This window comes from Oryzias latipes, chromosome 21, assembly GCF_053564925.1.
Source record: "Oryzias latipes strain Hd-rR chromosome 21, Olatipes_Hd-rR_3.1".
Classification (NCBI taxonomy): Eukaryota; Metazoa; Chordata; class Actinopteri; order Beloniformes; family Adrianichthyidae; genus Oryzias; species Oryzias latipes.
Window position 1 is genome coordinate 30,961,645 of NC_136257.1, and position 21,761 is coordinate 30,983,405.

The 21,761-nt window shown below is 41.4% G+C and overlaps 1 protein-coding gene and 1 long non-coding RNA gene across 3 annotated transcripts in view; one reads left to right on the forward strand and one right to left on the reverse strand.

Moving 5' to 3' along the window:
• LOC101170311 (aryl hydrocarbon receptor) overlaps positions 1-21,761 on the reverse strand; it is a 29,480-nt gene that overhangs the window by 5,915 nt on the left and 1,804 nt on the right. For both annotated transcript variants that reach the window (XM_011489981.4, XM_078939678.1), the window contains exons 2-9: positions 21,446-21,633; positions 12,338-12,435; positions 7,656-7,745; positions 5,703-5,835; positions 5,270-5,403; positions 3,640-3,842; positions 3,461-3,570; positions 403-544 (exon numbers count right to left, since the gene is read on the reverse strand). In XM_011489981.4, coding sequence (XP_011488283.1) covers positions 403-544; positions 3,461-3,570; positions 3,640-3,842; positions 5,270-5,403; positions 5,703-5,835; positions 7,656-7,745; positions 12,338-12,435; positions 21,446-21,633 — 1,098 coding nt within the window. The remainder of the gene's footprint in view (positions 1-402; positions 545-3,460; positions 3,571-3,639; positions 3,843-5,269; positions 5,404-5,702; positions 5,836-7,655; positions 7,746-12,337; positions 12,436-21,445; positions 21,634-21,761) is intronic.
• LOC144988769 (uncharacterized) lies at positions 7,627-21,501 on the forward strand. The gene is made up of 4 exons (XR_013652785.1): positions 7,627-7,752; positions 20,458-20,563; positions 21,196-21,256; positions 21,388-21,501. It is a non-coding gene; the product is annotated as an uncharacterized LOC144988769 (long non-coding RNA).

The following is a 21,761-nucleotide window of genomic DNA, read 5'->3' on the forward strand; positions in this document are numbered from 1 at the left end:
CGTGGATGATGCGTTTAAATGCTTCTAGAATGCTGGGTCATCAGAGTTCCCCTTTCAGAAACACAGATTGTGAAGAATATCCAGTAAAAACATTTTTTCCACTTTCTTTAACAGGTTTGCCCCAATAATTGAGGTTTAGAAAAGAAAGGCTGGAATTGTACGACACAAAGTCTTTCGTGGTCAAAACCGAGCTGGGACAGAAAAACCCTAAGAAACAAGAATGACCAGATTTACGCTTTGACCTTCTCTAACTGCGATCACGTGTGCTGGTAATGTGGGCGGGCTCACTCCGCACCCACGGCCCCGCCCACAACTTTGAAGCAGTTTTCTAATAAACTAGGTCCTAGAAACGTCGTCACCGTGTTTGAAAGCTTTGAAAACGGATCAGAAGGTTTTTCTCACAGCAGAGGCCTCTGGGTGGCGATGATGTAATCGGGTTGGCCGTTCTTGTAGACCAGCCGGGCGTTTGACTGGACCCACTTCCAGCGGTTCTCCTTGGTGAGAAGCCGGAACACAGTCAGTCCACTTTCTCCAGTCTTGATCACTGAAACACAAACGGTAAAGGAACTTTCTGCTCAGGTTTCTGCAGACTTTAAGCTGAAACGTTTCTGTCGACGCCTCCGTCTGTGTTTGACGCGCTTCTGTCTGATGAATGCACAGCGGCGGGGGCGGAGCTACAGGGGGCAACCTTGAGTCATCCTGCTTCACATGGATTAAGAATTCCTCCAAACAAGCTTCTTCAAATATTGCAAAAATGATCAGAGAAATATTTGGGAGGGAACTCTGTAACGGCTGTTCTCACGCACAAACGTCTTCGTTCTAGCGCCGCCGCTGCGCAAACGTGTTTACTTTTTATTTATTTGACAGAAAACAGTGAGAAAATTATAAGCTTGTCTCGATTGTTTTGACGAAGCGCGGAAAAGAAAGAAAACGGTAAAGAAAAAAAACAAACCTTTCAACCAGGTAGACATTAAAAAAACCTACTAATTACATTCAAAAACAAAGAAAACGACATTTTGGCTTCTATGATATTAAACCGTTTTTGCTCCAAGAGACGTTGAAAATGCAGAAACTGGTGAATTGGATAAAGATAAACTGTTTTTGTTTTATTCACATCCTATTTAGCTTTTTATTTAGCATATTTTTCAGAATCCTCCACCTCAAAAAATGACTGCCAGTTTTAAACTGAGCCTTTTTTTGGGTTCTTCAAACTACAAGGCGTTCACTTCACTGACTTGGATGAGCGTCACCCCCACGCTGTGGTTTCCATTCATTGTTTCAGTCGTTTTTGTTCTTCTATGGGTTGTTTGGTGTGTATTTTCATTTTTATTTTGGTTTAATTTCCTCTGTCGTGCAGGTTGCAGATGTTCTTCTATATTGTTGCACTGTTCAACCTGAAAGTCACTTTGCTTGAACTTCATTTTTACTATTTGAATTCTCTTTGCTGCTTCAGACAAAAGAATTTCCCCATCGTGGGACGAATAAAGTGTCATCTTTTCTTCATTCTAACAAACCTTCAATTGTCAAAACGACACGGACGGATGACCAAAGAGCAAAAGTTGAGAACATTTTCTACACAGTCAACCAAAGCTCTGCAGTGATGAAAACAAGAATGCCGTAGAGAAGTTATTCTGATCACAATGAATCCTTAAACTGATCAATAATACATTAAAAAGCACGAAATTACATGTCAAAAGATTGTAAACGTTGAAAAAGACGCTGATTTAAGATTTGCTGGGAAAAAAAAGACTAAAAAAGCTGAAAAGTGTGTATGTTTCATGTTTTTTATTTTATTCGTGGGACTGAATGAAGCTGGAAATTCAAACACTAATCAAGACCAGTGAAGTGAACGCTTTAAAAAAAAGGCTTAATTGAAGCTGAATGTATAGGAAAAATGTGAAAATCAGCAGAAAATGACGTGAAAAGCTGATCATTCTGAAAAACAAGCAAAATAAAAAATGACACAAAAACAGCGAATCTAAATGCAAAAAACTTTATCTGGAACAACTGCCAAAGAGCCGCAGCTCTGACACTTTCACCGTTTTTCATCCGTTTGTTTCCTCCAGGAAAGCCTGGAATTCCCGGCGTCTCTGTGTTTTGGCTGCAGACGGACGCGGGTGAATCCCAGATTTGACCTCGGTGTTTTCCCGTCTGGATCCTCTCTGCCTCTTTGCTCACACCGTGGATTTGTGTCACAGATCCTTTTCCTCTGGAAGCTCTGAAGCTGTGCTCAATCTGCTCCCTAATCCAGCGGGATTATAGGCGACGGCCGTCTGACCTCTCGGATCACAGAGGACCGGACCTTTGACTCGACCGACAGCCGACTCAAGAGCCTGATATATAAATACGTTTTGAATATTACAGCTAAATACTTTTCTCTAGAGGATTCCATATGTTTTTATGTATTTTTAGATTTATTTATATTTATATTTATTATGTATTTTTTTCAAAGCAAATTTAGCCAATAAAGGATTTATTAAGCAGTTGGCTAATTTCTTACTTTTTCAAATGTTTAAACGTCTCTCAATGTTTGGATTCAGAGCTTAAATTTTCCCTCTGATCATCTTTTGACCTATTTTCAAAGTGTTTTCAGTGTTCTTTTAATTATGATTGCGCCGTTTTTAACCAAACTTCTTAAAAAAAAATATGTTTTTTTTCTTGGACGTAGTTTCTGCAGAGCGGCAGGAGTTCATTTAAGATTTACATCTGAGTTGGTGAGGAGCAAACATGACCCCCTTTCTCTCCCAGCCGCTGAGAGCTCTCTGTTTACACTGTCTCCCACTAGCTTACAAACCCCCCATCCCCCAACCCAACATTAGCGGTCCAAAAAAAAATGGCGGCCGTATCAGAGGCGGATTCCAGCTCAGACGAGGAGAACAAGGATGGATGGATCTCTTTGTCCAACAGTGGAAGCATCAGAATGAAGCAGGGGGGCTTGTGGCCCCGCCCAACTTATTTTCTACGTCACAAATACATTTTCCCACTACGAAATCTCACAACGATTTGAAATGCTAGAACACCATGATGAAACACCAAAGTGGGTCTTTAAATACCATCTGAAGCCTCGTTTCCACTAAGCAGTCCGGTCCGGTCCGGTTGAGAATGGTCCCGGGAGCATTTCCATTCAAAGTTGGACCGTCACGGCGCAACAATGGAGGTCATCCAACATTTTTCTGTTTGGTTCTTCGTAGATGCAAAACTTGAAATGTTGTTTGAGAGAAGACGGCAAACAGGAATCTCTCCGCTATAGTCGTGATGACCTTCAGCCAATCAACGGGTTTCAACAGAAGCTCCACGATCATGGACCGGACCGGACCGCTCAGTGGAAGCGAAGCATCACAGGTTTAGCACAACATGTGGAAGTTTAAGCGTTACTTCACATTCTCTTGCTGTCGCTCAGCTGCGGCTGCTGCATTATTGTCATCATTGTCGAGTGTTGTGACGTTTTTGTGTTTCTTACTTCTGACGTGGTTCTCTGCACAGTGCAGCATGTCTGCAGCATGGATGAACTGATATCCGGACCCTCGGACCCTCAGCTCAGCTTCAGTGTAACCCAGAACGATCTTTCCTCTGAAAGACGAATGCTTTTGATCAATTTCTGTGGGAGACGCGGCCCTGAGGCTCTGAAAGTGTCATTACTTTGCGTCGCAGGCGGTTGGAGTGAAGTCCAGCTTGTGTTTGGTCCTGAAGATCATGTTTTTGGTCCTGATCTCCAGAATGGATGGGGGCTGCAGAGGAGTGGCGATGGCGAACAGAGCGAGCTGCGGCAGGCGCTTCCCTCCGTTTTCCGGCTGCCGGTTCTGCCGGTGCAAGAACTTGAGTCTGCCCTGGAGGTTCAGCGCCTGCAGTGGAAACCAGATCCGTCATCAAACACGCAGAAACGACCGCATGACCTGCTGCTGCTGCATCCAAACAAGACGTGTTTGTAAAGTCATGACCGCTAACAACAAATGGGTTCATCTTTGAATCAAAATGCCCTTTGATTGTGAGATAGTTGTGAATCTTTTAGTGGATTTTTTTTCTTTGCTTCTTTTCAACACAGATTTAAGCTAATTTAGCATTTATTATATTAATTCAACATTAATTAAGTTATTAATTTAGAATTTTACTATTTCTTAAAGGGCCTATATATCATACAAAATCCGCCTCAAAGTGCGTTATAATGTTCATTCCTCACGAAACACAACCCCAAAGTGGTATTTTGATCCGTTCATCTCTTTCTAAGTAGTTCTCTAAAAAGGTCCTCTGAGCACTAGCCCCTCCCTATCCAGGAAAACCAGTGGGTTCTCACATTGTGACATCACAAAGTGAGGATCCGCCCCTTCCAGGAACAGTCTGCGCCAGCACCGCCCCCAGGATAATGCTGCATTCACACAGACCACCGAACACAACTAGCATCTAATGATGACGTCACACTATCTGATTGGCTGTACGTTGGTCCGCTGACGTCTATGGTAGTGATTGGTCTGGATAATCCATTAAGGAAAAGAAATCTTGATGTAAACATGCTAATCTACGATCAACACAGGGAGATGATCTTCTAAATGGGCTTTTATGATTGTTATGATTATTACTAAGCACATGTACGCCTATAGTTTTTTAAATCCGTGCGCCCAGCGCTTTTTTTTTTGGCTGAACTGACACGGAAGAAGGGTTAGGATTACGTTAATAGGTTAATAAAACATGCGTGCTAACAACATTAGCTGTGCTAGTGGATCAATTTAATTGGAATAACCATCAGCCTTTGCTTTGTCTGGACCTGAATGGTAACAAATTCACATGAATTTCACATGGGCTCCGTTTATTCTGGCTAATTATTGCCATTAAAATATTTGTTAATCAGCATTTAGCTTGGCACAAAATTCCCAATTGACCTTTTAAAATATTCATGAACAGAGTATTTCTAGCTTACATAAATCACAAACGTTATCATTTTGCTAAAGCGTCCTTTATAGTTGTGAGATTTGATTATGAACATATAGACCACTGATGTTACGACACTAAAGAGTTAAGATGCTAGTAAACAATATCCAACTGGCTTGTTTTGTGAACACTTACCAATTCTTTCCATAAATTACAACTGATTAAAAATGTTTTCCAAATTATTTCGTTTCTTGTGTAGACATTGGGTAGTTAATTTTAGTTTTTTTGGCACAAAAATGAAGGCCTTTTTTTTTTTTTACACTTTTTTTTTTACACTTTTCTGAGCAAAAAGCTTCTAACTGGTTGAATGGCAGTGACCTTCCAACCGCCTGGACTGTGAACCCACCGTAAAGCCTGAGGAGTTGTCGAGGAGGCAGCGGAAGCGACACACAAAACTCCTCTCTAAGAAAGACGAGTTCTCTGGTGGAAGCTGGTTGGGTCTGTAGGAGACCGAAGCGGCGCCGCTGTCGGGGGCCGTCTCTGTGGAAGCAGTAAAGCAGCGGTTTAAGGTCCAGAGGGGAGAAAACAAATATCTGTCGGGGAACCTTTCATCATCGTGTGATTTGACCTGCACTGGTTTACAGCTTAAGGCCGTAGCAGCTTTGCATCTGTGTCGACGTTTTTACACGCACCCATTCAACTCTGGCCGACCTCCAGATCAGCTGCTCAGCCCAAAAACAGAGTTAGAAATGTCAGGAAATGTCTACAGAGACATCATCTCTGCTTCCTCAATCCTAAATTCACCGTCCAATCACCTGAAAGGGGGGCGGGGACACTACCTGGATGGGAGTCCTGGGAAATGGTTGACTCTGCGGCGGGAGGGGGGTTCAGAGCCCAGTGCAGGTTTCTCCTCAGCTCCTGCTGGTCTTCAGAGTGGACCATCTCGTAAACGCTCTGATGCATCACGTCAGTCTGAGGAGGAACAGGCCAAGTTTTTAAAGCCGCAGCGGTGGACGCATCGCCCGCCGGCCGGCGCAGCAGCAGCAGCATCGCCGGGACGTGCCGCTTCCAGCCCGGCCTACTTCGTCCATCAGAACATCAGCTTTCCAGGTGAACTGATTCTTTTTATCTTCTCGTTCAGGTTCGGGTTGTGTCCGAATTCCCTCCCTACTGAGTTCACTATATCGAGTGGTAGCTATTTTTTTGGGGGTGTTTGAATTCCAAATCCAGTAACCTGGAAATTTCCCAGAAGTCGTTCATCTTCTTAACCAGTTTTTGTCCCTTTCGGGGTCACATGTGACATGCTGGACAGGTCGCCAGTCTGTCGCAGGGCCACACTCACACACACATGCACACTCACACCTAGGGGCACCAATAATGAAGCATGTTTTTGGATGACGTCTGTGCAAAAAAGCTAGTTAGCATCGATGTTCACTAGATTGGCGAATATAGACCACAATGCATTGATTTGTCATTTTAAAAATGTTTTTTAATTTTTGTTTTTAAATAAATCTTCCAAGTTTTGATCATCAGAACAGTGGATTCATAAATAGACTTGTAAGATGTTCAGTTTTGTTAGGTTTTTACGTTATATTTTCAGTTAAAAAAAGAAGTAGTGAGCGCGTGTCAGAACTGCATTAACATCCAACACCGCGAAGGAATTCAGACACCTCTGCAGCTTCATTCTAATTTGAAAAAAACACATTCCAGCACAACTTAAAGAAGCGTGCACATTTCTCCTAGGGCTTTCTGCACTTACTGACAGGTTTTTTTCTACCTCTGCATTTTATGTCACTTTTGCAAAGGTGTTTGTATTTCCAGCATCAGTGTTTCATCTTCCTCTACTAACAGTTTCAGTTTAAAAAAAAAATGTGCAGTTTCTCAGCACACAGCAGCTAAAGATGTCAAAAAGGTCATTTTTACCAAATTAACTGATTCAGTTTTAAACTTAATAAAGTATAGAAAAGTGTAAAAGAAGTGCCATTCTTATAAATGCTAAAGAGAAGCTAAATAATGATTGTATTTGATATGTTTCTAAAAAAATTAAAATACGGTCAAATGAAGCAGAAAGACCATTAGCAACACTAAGCAAACTGATGTCAAATTAGCTTAAAAATACATCAACAAAGAAAAACAAAAGGCTACTAAAAGCTAAAACATTAAGTTATGCTAACTTAGCATCAGACAGCAAAAAATAGAATTTGTTTTAGTAAAAAAGAGCAAAAGATATGAAAACAAATGAAAGCAAACATTAGTACAGACGTTAAAATCATTAATTACGCACTTATAGCTAACCTAGCAAAAGATGCTAATGTAGCAAAAGATGCTAACAGCTTGTCACCATGTTTTTAGTATCAGTTTTTTATTTTTTAGCAGGGAGATTGTGACGGAGTATTACAGCCACAAACCCAAAAAAAGTCTTATTACCAGATTAAAATCGTAAATTTACTGGTGAATTTTGTTCCCATGCTAATAAGAACAAAATTTCTTTGTTTAGGAAAGTTGTCCAGCACTTAGCTTCGCCAAACGCACCACGTCTTTCATCTTTGACCACGGTTCAGATAATTTATGACTTCTTTTTGTGTTCTAAAGTTGTAAATTTACATTTAAAGAAATACATTTAATTTTATTTTTGGAGGTTTTTTATCAAGTGTAATAACAAAAAGTTTTGTTCTTAGGATTTACTTTGGGACTAAATTTCAGACAGATCTCCACATCGACCCTCATTTGCTGTTGAAATGTTTTCTTATCCCGTTTCCATGGAGATTTGCAGCTGATGATGACAACAATACCTGATGGAAGCCGAGGTAATCCTGGATGGTGTGTGACGTGTAGAAGATCGTTCCGCTGGCAGTGATGACCAGAACAAATCCGTTCAGAGCCTGTCGGGTAAACACAAACATTTGGATTCATAAATCTGGAACAGGGTTGTGAGTGTGAACACAAACATGAGCTTTGCTCATAGCTGCTGAGCCTCTCAGAATATTTTTTAAGTTTACTTGTTTGCTAACTTTAACATTTATTCAACATCTGTTCGGGTGTTTTAGTGTTATGCTAACAAAGAATCTGGTCTTTTTTCCCCTTATCTTCATTTTCAACATGTTGCAGTTCCTCAAACGGTCACCAGAGGCTGGTTCATAAAACTACCATTTCCCACTGACTTTTACAATTAAAAAAAACAATGATGAAAAACTTTTTTTAGGATCTTTTAAATGTCATAATTCTTAGAGGTAAATATATTTGATTGGGTGAAAATCACTTTACTCACCATTTCCAACACTGTCTGAAGCACTGAAGCACTTCTGGCTTCATTGATTCAGTGCTCAGTTTGATGTATTTTTAACTAACAAAGTATCAATCAAAATTATGTATGATTAGCTCAGCTTTTAGCATTTTTTCTGTATAATTAACATGTAGGTAGAATTTAACGGGCCTATATCATGCTATTATAAAGCTTTTAGAGTAAACTATATCCATAGATTGGGAAGGACTGGTTCTCAGAGGAATATTCAGAGATGCATGAATGGATTAAAATACCACTTCGGTTTTTTTTTTATAGTGGGAAATAAACATTAAAATACACTTAAAAGCTCAAAAAAGTTAATTCTGCATGGTATAGGCCGTAAAATCTTCATTTTAACCCTTTTGCTGTTTTGTAGGGTCCGCATGACCCCACTCCCAAGGCACGTTACCATTGGGAGTTGGGTCATCTACACCAGTTTTTTTCAACCAGTGTGCCGCAGCACACTAGTGTGCCGTGGGAGATGGTCAAGTGTGCCTTGGGAAATTGCCCTCATTCACTGATGTAAAAACATTTTCCATCTCCAGGAAATCAGCTCTGTGTTCATCCAAACAGGCCCTGATAAAACACTGAGTAGTGAGGAATATAAAAGATCATAAAATACTTTTTTCTTTGTGTTTATTTGATTCTATTAAAGACATTTAGATAAGAATGACGGTACGGCGATTTAGCCGTAGCATAAGCTGTTTTCGGAAAAGTCCCGCCCCTTTAACTGTCTCCACCAATCATTCTTGGAGGCTTAATCACACGTCATCAGTCTGACCAATCAGAAGTGATTAAAGTCTTCACTTCCTTGTTCTGATTCTGCTCATAAAGTCTCTCAGTTTAGACAAAAAGACCAGCTAAAGCTCGTCTTTAGCGGTGTAGCTTTCCACAGAATCCGGCGTCAGACCGTGGAACAAGTGAACAAAACAATGAAGCTCAGAGACGCGAGTCGGTCTGCGTTTGCCGGCTGTTCGCACTACATCTCCCATGATGCATTGGGTTTAAGTGACAGCGTCTCAGCGCACAATGAGTCGTCCTTGTTAAACGTCTTGAAACCACAACAAACACACATCAAACAGTTTTTAAATCTTTTAACTTAACTTTTAATATATCTTTTAGAAAAAACAGCTGCAGCTTCCAGCTTTTTCTGCCACAATTATCACAAAAATGCACGTGAGATTGCGGAGGGGCTGCAGATCAATACAGACTATGAGTGTCTCCTTTTTTTAAAATTTTGCCATCTTTAAGCTTCTTTGTGGGTTTTAAACATTTAAATTAATTAACTTTATTTGGGGTTTTAACCTTTTAATTTAGCATTACTAACATAATTAGCATTATTTATGATTTTTTTTCTTTATTTTAGATCCATTACAATATTTCCATCCAAAGGGGATAAATGCAGATTTAAACGTTAACATTTTCTGCATAGCAAGATAGTTTTAATTAATTCATTTCATAATTTGGCACAAACAAAATCTCACACTTGAGGGGGGGGGGTCTCTGATATTTGTTTTTTTTTTAAGATGAAACAGGTTTTTTTAGTGAAAGAGTATAAATATTTGAGTCAAGAACAGGAGGAAAAAAGACGTGAGGAGCCAACGGGGAGTTTGCCCGTCAGTGAAGTGAAGTGGAGCGCCCTCCTGGTTTCTGCTGGAGGAGGAGCAGCTGCTGAGTTTCTGCCTCGTCACACAAACGTTTGCTCCCATCAAACCATCGTCATGAGGTCCTGTGGGGGGCTGGCCAACGCTGCCGGCGGCGGGTTGTTCTTTTAGGTAACTCACCAGTGCGTCGCTGCAGTCGGCGACCACACTTTACCGCACAGTAAACATAAACAAATGTCCGGCGGGGCGGCAAACCGCTCCCTTACTGTTTGGCTCTGTGTGACGCGAGGCGGCAAACATGAGGCCTCTTGGTCCTCTCGTGCACTCGATGACCTCTGGCTCCAGATAAGGCGGTTCTGAGAAGAGGAACCAAGGCGTTGGGTTTGGAAATTCAGCTCAGAAGTGGGTCAAAGGTCAGCTCCCGGGTTTACTTTCCACCTTCTCGCGCTGAGACATCCTGCAGGTCGCCTGATGTCCAGATTGGCTTTTCTTTTCAACAATGTGGGGAATGTCTGATAAAAACGGCACGCCCCAACCACTTACTGAGGGGGGGGGGGGGGGGTTCCTCTCCTGGAATTCCTGAGTGATGCACATTAGAAGGAACTGGACTGGAAAATCGACAGCAAAAAAAAACCCAAACAGATCTTGCAGCCGGCGGGCGTGCTCCGTCTGTGTGATGAGGAAGCTTTTATTTTGAAGGTGAGGAACAGGAGAACACGGCCACTGAGCTATGGACGGGTCAGAACCCTCTGAGCTGAGAGGGACGTCTCTTTCCAAACGTCCGTAGTGTATCTGCAGGAGTTTAGAAAACTTCAGTGAAGACGACCCTCATGGGAGCGATGATCCTCCTCTGTGATGATCCTTGATGTCTCTCCTCAACATAATCCTGCGTGATGAAGTTCTTGAACCGTCCTAAAGCCTTAGCCACATGCTCCTGTACAGGTTCTGCAGGTTTTTGGGTTGACCGGGTTCATGGAGGGTCGTAGAGAGGACCATCTTTAGGGTCTGTCAGTTCCCTTGAGGCTCGTACGATCGCCTTTCAGGGACGTCATGAAAATGAAACGTACCATTGTCGTGGGTGTGGAACGTGTATTGTGAAGTATTCCTAAGGATAGTGTAAGTCATGCACACTAATGACATATGGCTGATGTTGGCATACGATGTCCTAACGCCACACTTTACTGGCTGTGTTCAGGCCAAACGCGATTTGCCCGTCGGGTTTCAATGTTAAGTCGACGTACAGATGCGATCTGAGGTTCTGTGGGGCAACTTGAGCGTTGGGCGTGTCGGTCCAGCAGCACAATTTGAGTTTCACAGTACGTCCAGCATTACATTTTTTGTTGAGGTTGACGTGTCACGTCAACCAATCAGGGACTTAGCTTTGGGCATGTGACGTGTTCAGTGACTCGAGTAGCAGCTAGAATACAAATCCAATATGGCTGATCAATGCAAGCGCTCTTGTCCTGAAGTTCCATCAACTTTCGTAAGCCGCTGTTCCCCTTTCAGGGTCATGTGGTTGCTGGAGCCAGTCCCGGCTACTGTTGGGCTACTGTTGGCGAGGTAAGGGCAGGGTGGACGAGCGCGTTCGGTGTGAACGCAGCACTGAAGCGCCATCACTACGGCTGCACGGAAGGAGCGCGCACGTATCACATGAACAGCACTAACGGGCTCCGTGCACAGTCCTCATGGTGTGTGTGGGGGGGGGGATGAAAAATCTGTATGTAAATCTGTACCCGCCTGCATTTCCTCTGCAGGTTCACTCAGCGATCTATGACCTGCATGTCCGTACAGGTTTGTCACCCGTAGCCACCCATAAGGACAGTTGGTACACTCCGGTTATCTCTTGATCTGTTTTCAAAGCGTTCCCAGTAGCGTTTTAATTACAAATATGCTGTTTTTAGCCCAAATTTGGAAACCTGTGTCGTTTTCCTGGATATAGTTTCTGCAGAGCGGCAGGAGTTCATTAGACAGTTACCTCTGAGCTGTGGGGCGGGACTGTTGGCTCAGTTCCCATCAGCCCTTTGTTTACACTCTCTCCCGCTAGCTAACAGCCCCTCACAACCACGATCTAACATTACCGGTGCGACAGAAATGGTGAGCAGTATCGGAGCTTTCACTTTGGTCAAATGCAAAGAACAAACGGCACACAACCAGGTGTGTGGCAGCTGGTGGGAGTTTAACTTTTATTGGGGGGTAGAGCCTTCAGACATCCATTTTATCTCTTGTGGAACCAACTTCCTGCAAAAACAACTCCCTGCTTTGCTTTAGACGGTAGAGACCATCTTTAAAACTTACTTTTCGATCATTTTTATAGTCACGGTCGGCCTGGTTTACCCAGATCTGTAACTTTAAACATCAAACACGTCAATGTAGTCATAGAGCAGGAGTTATGACCTATTATAGTCAAGAAGCTGAACAATAAAGGCTTTCTTGATAACTTTCCTTTTAAAAGGAAAAGATCCAGATTATTTTCACATAATACACACTTCCACGCGCTGAGCAAACACTGAAAACCAATCCATAGAAAATGACGAAACACTTTGGGATTAGCATGTGCAGCTGCAGCCTTCAGGCTCCTCAGACTGACCTGCAGCAGCAGTTCACCTTCTGGAATCTTCTGCTTCCGTGCTGCTTTTGGAGTCTCCTGGTTTCCTTCAGAGGCTCCGTTGGGATTGTTCAATGCAGCTGGGGAGACAAACGCAAAGACAACTCTTCAGCACAGCTGTCCATGAACTACATCCTCCTGATGGAGGCCTCCACCTCTGGACTCACTGAGACTAAACCCGGTTACATCAGAGTTCACCTGAGCGTGCCTTCATGAGAGGATCTATAGTCCTCACATTGACTCACAAAAACTAAAGTATCATCAGCAAAGTTCTTTACCTTTACAGTTTACATGTTTGCAGGTGTGATCTGGACATATTTTCCTATTTGTCAAGAGTTCACTTCTTCACTTTTAAAGCTGCAGCATCGTCCATAAATATCTGTGCCAGGATGTAAATGGGTTTGAATCTGGTTTTCAATGTGTTTTTATGTCAAACCTTAATGACAAAATAGCCCCTATGGGGGTTGTCAATGCCCATTGTTTCTTATTAACGAAGGCCTGTTCCATTTAGTGTCTCTATCTTATAAAAACTTTATTGTTTACTCATCCACACAGCAGCTTTAAGGACATAAAGACGCCTTTATCTGAAGACAAACCTCAACCGCATTCAGGTTTAAATGGATCTTTGTTTGAAAGGGAACAAACTTGAATAGATGAGGCCAACAAGAGAATGTAACTGGATGTTGACTCAAGGTGGCGCTATTCATTTAAGTCAAATCTGTGGTTAACTTGAGTTTTTTTTTTTTCCGAATTTGTGGTAGCTTTGTCACCTGATTTTTTTTATTCGTAAATTGGTTATATTTATATTTTTTAAACCAACGTTGAGAAGTTTCCATGGTAACAAAATAAAACCGGTGGAGGTTCGTAAAATTTTTTCGGTCATTTTTGTTTTCTTTTGTAGATAGCGTTTTCTTTTTCCAGGCGAAGACCTTTTCTTGTCAACACGAACAGTCAGACGTCGCGTGAAGCCGCGATCTGCCGTAACTGATTTGGACGCCGAGGTCAGGTGATGAGCTGAGGAAGAGAGCGGCGATCGGAGGTCATTAGTGTCTGATCTCTGCCAGCTCGCTGCGCCTCGACCCGTGAACACCTCCGACCCTAAAGGTGACGCTCAGCCCGATTGGACGATGATTCTGGGTCACGTCTTTTGTTTCCTGCTGCTGAGGGTTAACGAAGAGTCCATTTGAGAGTCGGGTCGGTGCTGGGGGGGTGTCGGAGCAGAAACAAAGAAGCGTCGCCGCCGTTCTGCTTCATTTCAGGATGTCAGACGGAGCGCAGCTTTGGTTTGACACCCCTGACCTTTAAGGCCAAGCAGCCTTCTTGGATCACATAGTGCTGAGACCCAGAACACAAAGATGCACCGGACGGAACTTTGCAGGGAAGACATGAAGTGTCATGTAGGGAGGAGGTACTATCATGATCCGTTCTGCATTGTTCTGGAGTTACCCAACGTTTGAACATTTTGTTCAGGTAAAAAAGGTCCAAACCACAACGTGAAGACAGCAGAACTTATTCCCAGTAAACACACAACCAGGTTGGTTTCAGAGGAGATGCATAATTTATTTATAAAGAGAAGCTGAACAACTTTACTTAAAACCTATTACATCAAATTAATAAATACATTTATTTTGGATTTTTTTTTAGGACTTACAGAAAAATACATTTAATATATTTATATTTTATTAGGAAAAGCTTAAAGTGCCAAATAACATTTTTGTAAAAACAAAAAAAAGAGTAAGAAAGCGTTAAAACTCAGAAAAAGCCACATTTCTTAAAAACAACTCTTAATAGAATCAAAAATTCAGTTTCCTCAGCATTTAAGTTGCCATGTGAAGGGTTTTATTTCGCGTTTCTATTATTTAGTCGCCGTCATTCTGCTTCTTTTCAGCTAATTCAGATTTTTCAAGTAATGAATTTTTCCTTTTAGTATTTTTGTACGTGTTTCTAAACTTTTTTTCAAAGCGTTTACATTTTTGTTTACATGAACACTTTTTGAAGCATACAAACTTTCAGATGTCAGCCTCTGCTTTTTCTTTACATATTATTATTTCTCAATTGTAGTTTTGGGATTATATGGCTATTCTTCAGCTTTCTTAGACTGTTTTCAGCCTGTTCAGCATTTGAATTTAACCTTTATTTTGATGTATGGGACCACAATATTAAGGTTACATTTTAGAGAAACATCTTAAGTTTTAAAGCACTTTTAGCAAATTTTGTTACCATTTCACCTCTTTGTTTCTTCGTTAGGTCTACAAAGCTTGTGGAAAGCTTGTTTGAACGCCTGAAGTTTCCCATTTTTGCAGGTAGCGTGAGCCGCGGCCGTCTTCTCCAGTAGCTACAGTGGGTAACGTCACATTAAAGCATAAGGGATCCATCCAGAAAAGTGCGTTGACGTGAGCCGGATCAGGGTGGTGGGAGGTGACCATGTGTGGGGTGACCTGTCACATCAGAGGTTTTTACGGCGTTTCTAACTTCAGAGCAAACATAACCCGGCGTGGGAAAGCAAAGCTGTTCTCCTTAATTCACTGGAAACTCCTCGGGCTCCGACAACACGGGAAAACCGTAAGGATGTGAATTTTTCGTGACTGCGCTCACTGAAGCCGCATAACACGATCTGCTCCTCGTCCTCCTCCAGCCATCCACAGCTTTGTGCCGGCTGACTTCCTGCAGCACTGTTAGCTCGCCGTACCTGGAGTCTGTGATGCAGAACAAACAAACAGGAAATGGGGGGGGGGGGGGGGGGGGTCGTCTGCGTGTCTAGAGACAGACGATGCGACAAACTGCCACAGACTGCACATGTGGAGCTGCAGACACATGTGACGGAGCGCCATCGCCCCTGAACTTTTGGGTTAAAACACCCAAACCGGCTCTAGATGAGTTTTTGTTTGCCACTTTAACAACTCACCTCAATGGAAAAATTGTGTTTTTGGTGTTTTTAACATATTTTTGTTGCATTTGTTTGATGATGGAGTACATGCTTAAAGGCAATTAAGCCTAAAATGTCATTTTTTAGTGTTTATTTATTTAAATCATTGAGAATCAGGAGGAGACGATAAAATGCAGCTTTAAAAAGATCATATTTGTGACGTAGAAAATACGGTGGGCGGGGCCACAAGCCTCCAGCTCCGCCCCTTTCCAATCCATCCACCTGCAGACACATAGATCCATGAACGTCGTTGTTTTCCTCATCTGAGCTGGAATCTGGATCTAAACTGAACGGCTGGATAGCTCTGATATCGCTGCGGGGGTGAGGGGCTATAAGCTAGCAGGAGAGAGTGTGAACAGAAAGCTCTCAGCAATGGCCGAGGGAAAGTGGGGCGGTGTTACTCCGCACAAACGGTTCTGCCCATAACTCAGAGGTCTTAAACAACAGTTTGAAATAATCTACCAGTAAAGGGTGGAGGGATTGTAGTGAATCTCCTTCAGAGCATTTTATATGGGGTCGGGGGGGGTGCAGAAGTCATTGGAGAATGGGAACAGCCGAGTGAACAGCCGTTACAGATGAAAGGATCAGAATGACATATGTCTAACGATCTTATTATTGTTATTAAAACTGTCGCTGTTAGCTGAGGTGCTAATGCTAATGCTTAAAAAAGCTTGTGTTGTTGTTTTCAAATCTTATAAATTTAAAAATATACAAATATTACAAATACAAATATTGACTCAACTTGGAGGGGCAAAAGTTTTTTTGCCGAGGGGGCAGTTTCCCCCTCTTGCCCCCCTATTGTTCCGCCCCTGATCAGCAGACAAAAGCCTATCAAACTAGCTGCGTTTCCATTATGCGCAAAACCTTTTTCGAAATTCGAAACAATGTCGAAAAAACTCAACTTTTGATGATCTTTGTGACGCTGTGGGACCTCTGGTGGCGCCAGCTGTGCAGCGCCCAAGGCCGCCACTTCCTACCAAGAAGCGTATCGCCATCCAGTTGTTGATCAGGTGACTCATTTATTTTGAAAAAAGTGTTTTCATTTCACGCCTCAGAAACCGCCGTTAACGAGATTCAAATGTTTTTAAATGATGATGAGGAAGGACGGATAGTGTGCTGGACGCCGTGTCTATAAAAGCTTTGGGCGACCAGAGAACTGGGGGATTCTATCTTTGACCTTTTCTCGACTGTGTTGTGGTGCTGAGATCTTCTGTTAATTCCAGAATAGACAGAGATTCTAGTTTCTTGTTTTTTCCTGGCGTTCACAAGCTTCTAAAACTGTATGGGCTCTATGTACGAAAAATGAGTCAAAAAACAAATTATTTAGCTTCTTGAATAAACTGTGCCACAATACAACCACAACGAGCACGTGCGAGTATGAGCTTTTGCTTAAAAACCCTGGCAGAACAGAAATGAATATTGTGACGCAGCACTGCTCACCTGCAGGGCGGGAAGCAGAGACGCCATCAATCTGGTCCATGTTTTCAGAGACCTACGTCACTCAGGACATTTTTTTTTTCTCTTTGCCTCTTTTTACATTAAACCCGTCAGCGTCTATTAGACGACGTTCAGTGTATCTGACAGGAACCAGCGTCTCTAGAGCGCTCATGTCCAAACAAACCCTCAGGCCAACTGACATTTAGATTTTAATTAGCGCTCTTCTTCTTGAGCTGCTTTAGCATTTAGAGGAATATTATTATATAACCTGCATGGATTCAGATACTTTAGGATTATCAGCCTTTCCGAATGTGTTTCCTTTGACTTTAGCATTTCTAGGTTTTGTTTGGCATTATCGACTTCCTGTGTGTCTCATTTTACGTTTACATTTTACATGTTTAGCTTTGCATTATTTTGGTATTATTTGTTTGCAGTTATCCACGCATGTCTCAATCCAGCTTTTTCACCAGATTTTGCATTTAGCACTTGAGCTGGTATTTTTAACCATCATTCAAAGCTCGGGAAGAGCGGTCAACCAGTAATCTGTTGCCTGTGTGTTGATGTGTCGCTGGATTAAACCCCACGCTGTGCTTGGTTAGGGATTCATTTGGATTTTTTTCTACAAAAGTTTAAATGTGCGTGTGTAACAGAGCAAAGAAGGGCCCTTCAATGCGCCTATGATGCTTTATTTACGTCTTTCGCTGCACCTCCGTTTTCACACAGGCTGAAGTAAACACATATTTCACCGCTCATCGCCATGACAACGGTTTTTTTTCTGAGCGCTGTACATATCACTCCTATTTGTTCTATTCTATCTGAATTAGAAGAAGTTTTGCTCGCTTCACATTTGGCATTTTGACAGAAGCTCCGCCCACTCTCATGACCACACCCCTTTTTTAAACATAAGCCCGCCCACAATCACTGGAAAGCTAAAATGTTTTGCTAGAAAATTGTTTGGCAAAACAGAATAGAATAAAAGTGAAAAATACATCTAAAACGGAGCAGCTAAATCCCCATTATGCTACGTAACCATGGTAGTACCGTGTACATCAGTACTATCAGTACCGACATTTCTACTGCATTCGTCAGTACTATCGGTGCAGACAAACATGATACCGATAGTACTGCATTCGTTGGTACTGGTATTCACTTGGCACCAAGTTTTGGTACCCACCCCTAGTCTTGGTGGCCTCGTTAGCTAACTTGATAATTACCTCTCTCCCCATCTGTGTATTAATATGTGAGGAGGATAAAGAATAATCAATAAAGCACAAAATAAGTACAAAGCTTACTGTATAGTTGTTAATTTAGCATTTTGTCTTTAAACAGCATCGAGATATTCATTTTTTTATGCAGCACAACGCAGTGCTAGCAGACTTAGCCCTTAGCATGACAACAAGGAGTTTTTACAACAAATTCTTCTGCTAATTTGGGATTCTGCTTTTTTTTTACTACTTCTAACCTTGATTACTTTATTTTTTGTGAACTGAAAGTTTCTGTGATATGTTAAAAATTGTGATGATTTGGTAATTAAGCTAATATGCGATATAAGCTAGGCTAATATGCTAACAATATTTAGCATTTAACCCTGCAGAACTCGAGAAATATTTTCTTCTGATGTTAAAACTGATTTGTATGAAACCGTATTAAATTCAGTTAAGAAAAAGATATTTGTACATTAAAAAAAAAACATATTTTAGAAAAAGTGGGTGATATTCATTTAAATGTTTTCTGCTTTTAATATTTTTGAAAAGTAGAAAAGATTTGAACGAAGATCCTCTGTTTTTTTTTTGTTGTTTTTTTAACCCCCCCAATTGTAATTGAACGCAATACACTTCCAGAAATTTGACCTTTTTTCTTGTTAGTTCATTTTGTGTGGCAGAAAAAACAGCATCCCATAAAAATGTAAATAAATAAATATACAATATTTTTAAAAGCTACCTTTTAAAAGCAACCTTCATTCTCTGTCTCTTAAACCCTTAAATCAAGTCAGAAATCTAGGGGTAATCATGGACTCTGACCTGAACTTTAACAGCCATATCAAGTCAGTAACATCAGCGGCATTTTACCATCTGAAAAACATTGCCAAAATCAAAAACATAATCTCAAAGCGAGACCTGGAGATACTCATTTATGCATTTGTCTCCAGTAGGTTAGACTACTGTAACGGCCTGCTCACAGGCCTGTCCAAACGAGCCGTAAAACAGCTTCAGTACATCCAGAATGCTGCTGCTCGAGTCCTGACCAGAACCAGGAAGTATGATCACATTAGTCCTGTGCTCAGGTCTCTGCACTGGCTCCCTGTACCTGAAAGAATAGACTTCAAAGCAGCTCTGCTTGTGTACAAGTCTCTCCATGGCCGAGCACCAAAGTACATCTCTGACATGTTAGTGCCATATGAACCATCTCGTACTCTGAGGACCTCAGGGACCGGCCTCCTGTTGATTCTCAGAGTCAGAACTAAACAAGGGGAATCAGCGTTTCAATATTCTGCAGCTAAAATCTGGAACAGCCTCCCTGAAGGCGTAAGACAGGCCTCTTCTGTGTTCATGTTCAAATCTAGACTTAAAACATTTCTGTTTAGCCGTGTATATGACTGAAAGGTCCTATCTGCACTTTTCTTTCCTTCCTTTCTTTTTAAATCAATTTTCAAATTTTTTCTTTTCTTTTAAAGTAAATTTTACGTTGATTATTTCTATGATGTATTGTGATTTTAATGCATTTTTCTGTTTTGTGAAGCACCTTGAATTACTTTGTGTACGAGTTGTGCTATACAAATAAACTTGCCTTGCCTTGCTTTGCCTAAAAAGCAGTGGCTAAATTTGATCCTTTGGGTTCTCCATAGTTAAATTCATTTTAATTTGAAAAAAAACTGCAAAATTATTGGAAGTTTGTTTAAATGAGAAAAAAAATTATTCTTTAATTTCCTCATAAAATGTCAAAGGAATACAAATATATTTTACATATTTTACATTAATTTACTTTTTTTTTCCTGCTTTTGGATTTTATTCCACATTTTGAGCTTTTAGTTTCTAACTTAAATAAAATTGTCAACTTTAAACTAAGAGAAGCAGCAAAGCAGATGCGGTTTTATCCACGGATCAGGAAGAGGAGCGGAAAGCAGACGATGGAGGTTTGTTCCTGCAGGCAGCAGCTCTCTGAGACTCTTTGTTGGCATAATTCTGTCATCCAGCATCTCGTCAAGCTTACTGTCTTTTTCTCCCAGGACCAATTCTCAATGTGGAGAATTCTTACGGCTCATCTAACAGGGAAAAGCGAAGCTAAACACAAAAACTTTAGAGTGTCAGAGACCAACACTTTTTTTAGGCCAGTTTCAGCTGCTTTCACTTTTTCAGGTTAGTTCAGCAGTTTGACTCAAGCTTTTTCAGTTGCTGATTACTGCTAAATTAGCCATTTTAGCAGAACATTTTAGCAGAGCCTTCTTGCGTCTCTTACATTTGACTTTTTTTTAAGTGTTTAATTTAAAGTTTATTTTCATTTATAATATTCTTTTTTATTGGCCTTTCTTCGTTGTTTTTCATTACACTAAAACAGCTAAATGTTTTTCTATCTTTTTAGCAAGAAATAAAAAATCTTTAGCAGTTAATTTATGTGACCATTCAGCTAAACGAACATCTTTAGGTTAAATGATTCTCAGAACGTCTCAAACCCACAGTCCTCTTCCTCCTTTTCATAAATTCTTAACATGTCGGGGTTTTGTCTATTATTTATACTTCAGGAGCATCGAACGGTGGCAGCGCAGAATCTCCACAGAGATCTTCACCTGAAGACAGAATATCATGGAGGAGAGCATCCATCCATGCAGAGAAGCTTCTTCTGATGTTGTACTTTAACATTTGCGTTTCTTTTATCTGCATTTTTTCTTTTAATTATCAGTTTATTTATTTATTTTCAGACTACTATGTATAAACAGTGCTTATAAATAAAGGTTGGTTGGTGGATTGGTTTGGTTGGTTGGTGGATTGGTTTGATTGGTTGGTGGATTGGTTTGGTTGGTTGGTGGATTGGTTTGATTGGTTGGTGGATTCGGTTGGTTGGTTGGTGAATTGGTTTGGTTGGTTGGTGGATTGGTTTGATTGGTTGGTGGATTGGTTTGGTTGGTTGGTGGATTGGTTTGATTGGTTGGTGGATTGGTTTGGTTGGTTGGTGGATTGATTTTGTAGTTTGATTAGTTGCTGGATTGGTTTTGTTGTTTGATGGATTGGTTGGTTTTGAATGTAGGTTGGTTAGTGGATTGGTTTTATTGGTTGGTGGATTGGTTTGGTTGGTCTGTCTTCTGGATTGACATGTCTCGCACAAGTTTCTCCGAAACAACAAAACTCTTATCTCAGAAACACCAGAGCACCACAGACACCGCTGCAAACAAAAGCAACTTTGATAGAAATGTATAGATTTGATGTATTTTGTTTACATTTCTTTAAATGTGTTACATATTTTGTATTTGTTTGTTTTCCAGGATGTTTCATGATCCGTCTGTGGCGGTTTGGTTCATTTTGGTCCCCCACAAACACAGTGAGGTGGTTTGTTGGAAACCCACCGTCTCTGAACTTATCCAAAACTTAAGATCATCATCTTTGCAGATGATGGAAATGTCAATGTCTGTGTTATCAAAGGGAACTTTTGTTCTCTTTTGACTTTCCGACCACAGGGAAAGTGGACCTCAGACTGCAGACAGAAGAACCTCAGTGCCGCTGCAGGAAACTGACCACAGAAGAAGTTTTTGGCCCTCAGGTAGCTGACGCTTAGCCGGAGGATGGACAGCTTGTCCAGACTGGCAGTGACGTCTTCTGGAAACGGCAGCAGGCCGGCCAAGCGCTCCAGCTCGCCATTCAGGCGGTCCCGGTGCCTTTTAGAGGGGTTGGATTTGGCCCCTTCAGCTGGAGGCAGCTTCACACTGAGGGTAACACCAGAAGAAGAAGTTCTGTTGGTTAACAGGCCTTAGAATAACGCTTTAATGATGCATTTTGGAGAAGCAGACTTGTACAATTATTTGGGGCAGAAGCAATAACCGGGTTCCAGAAG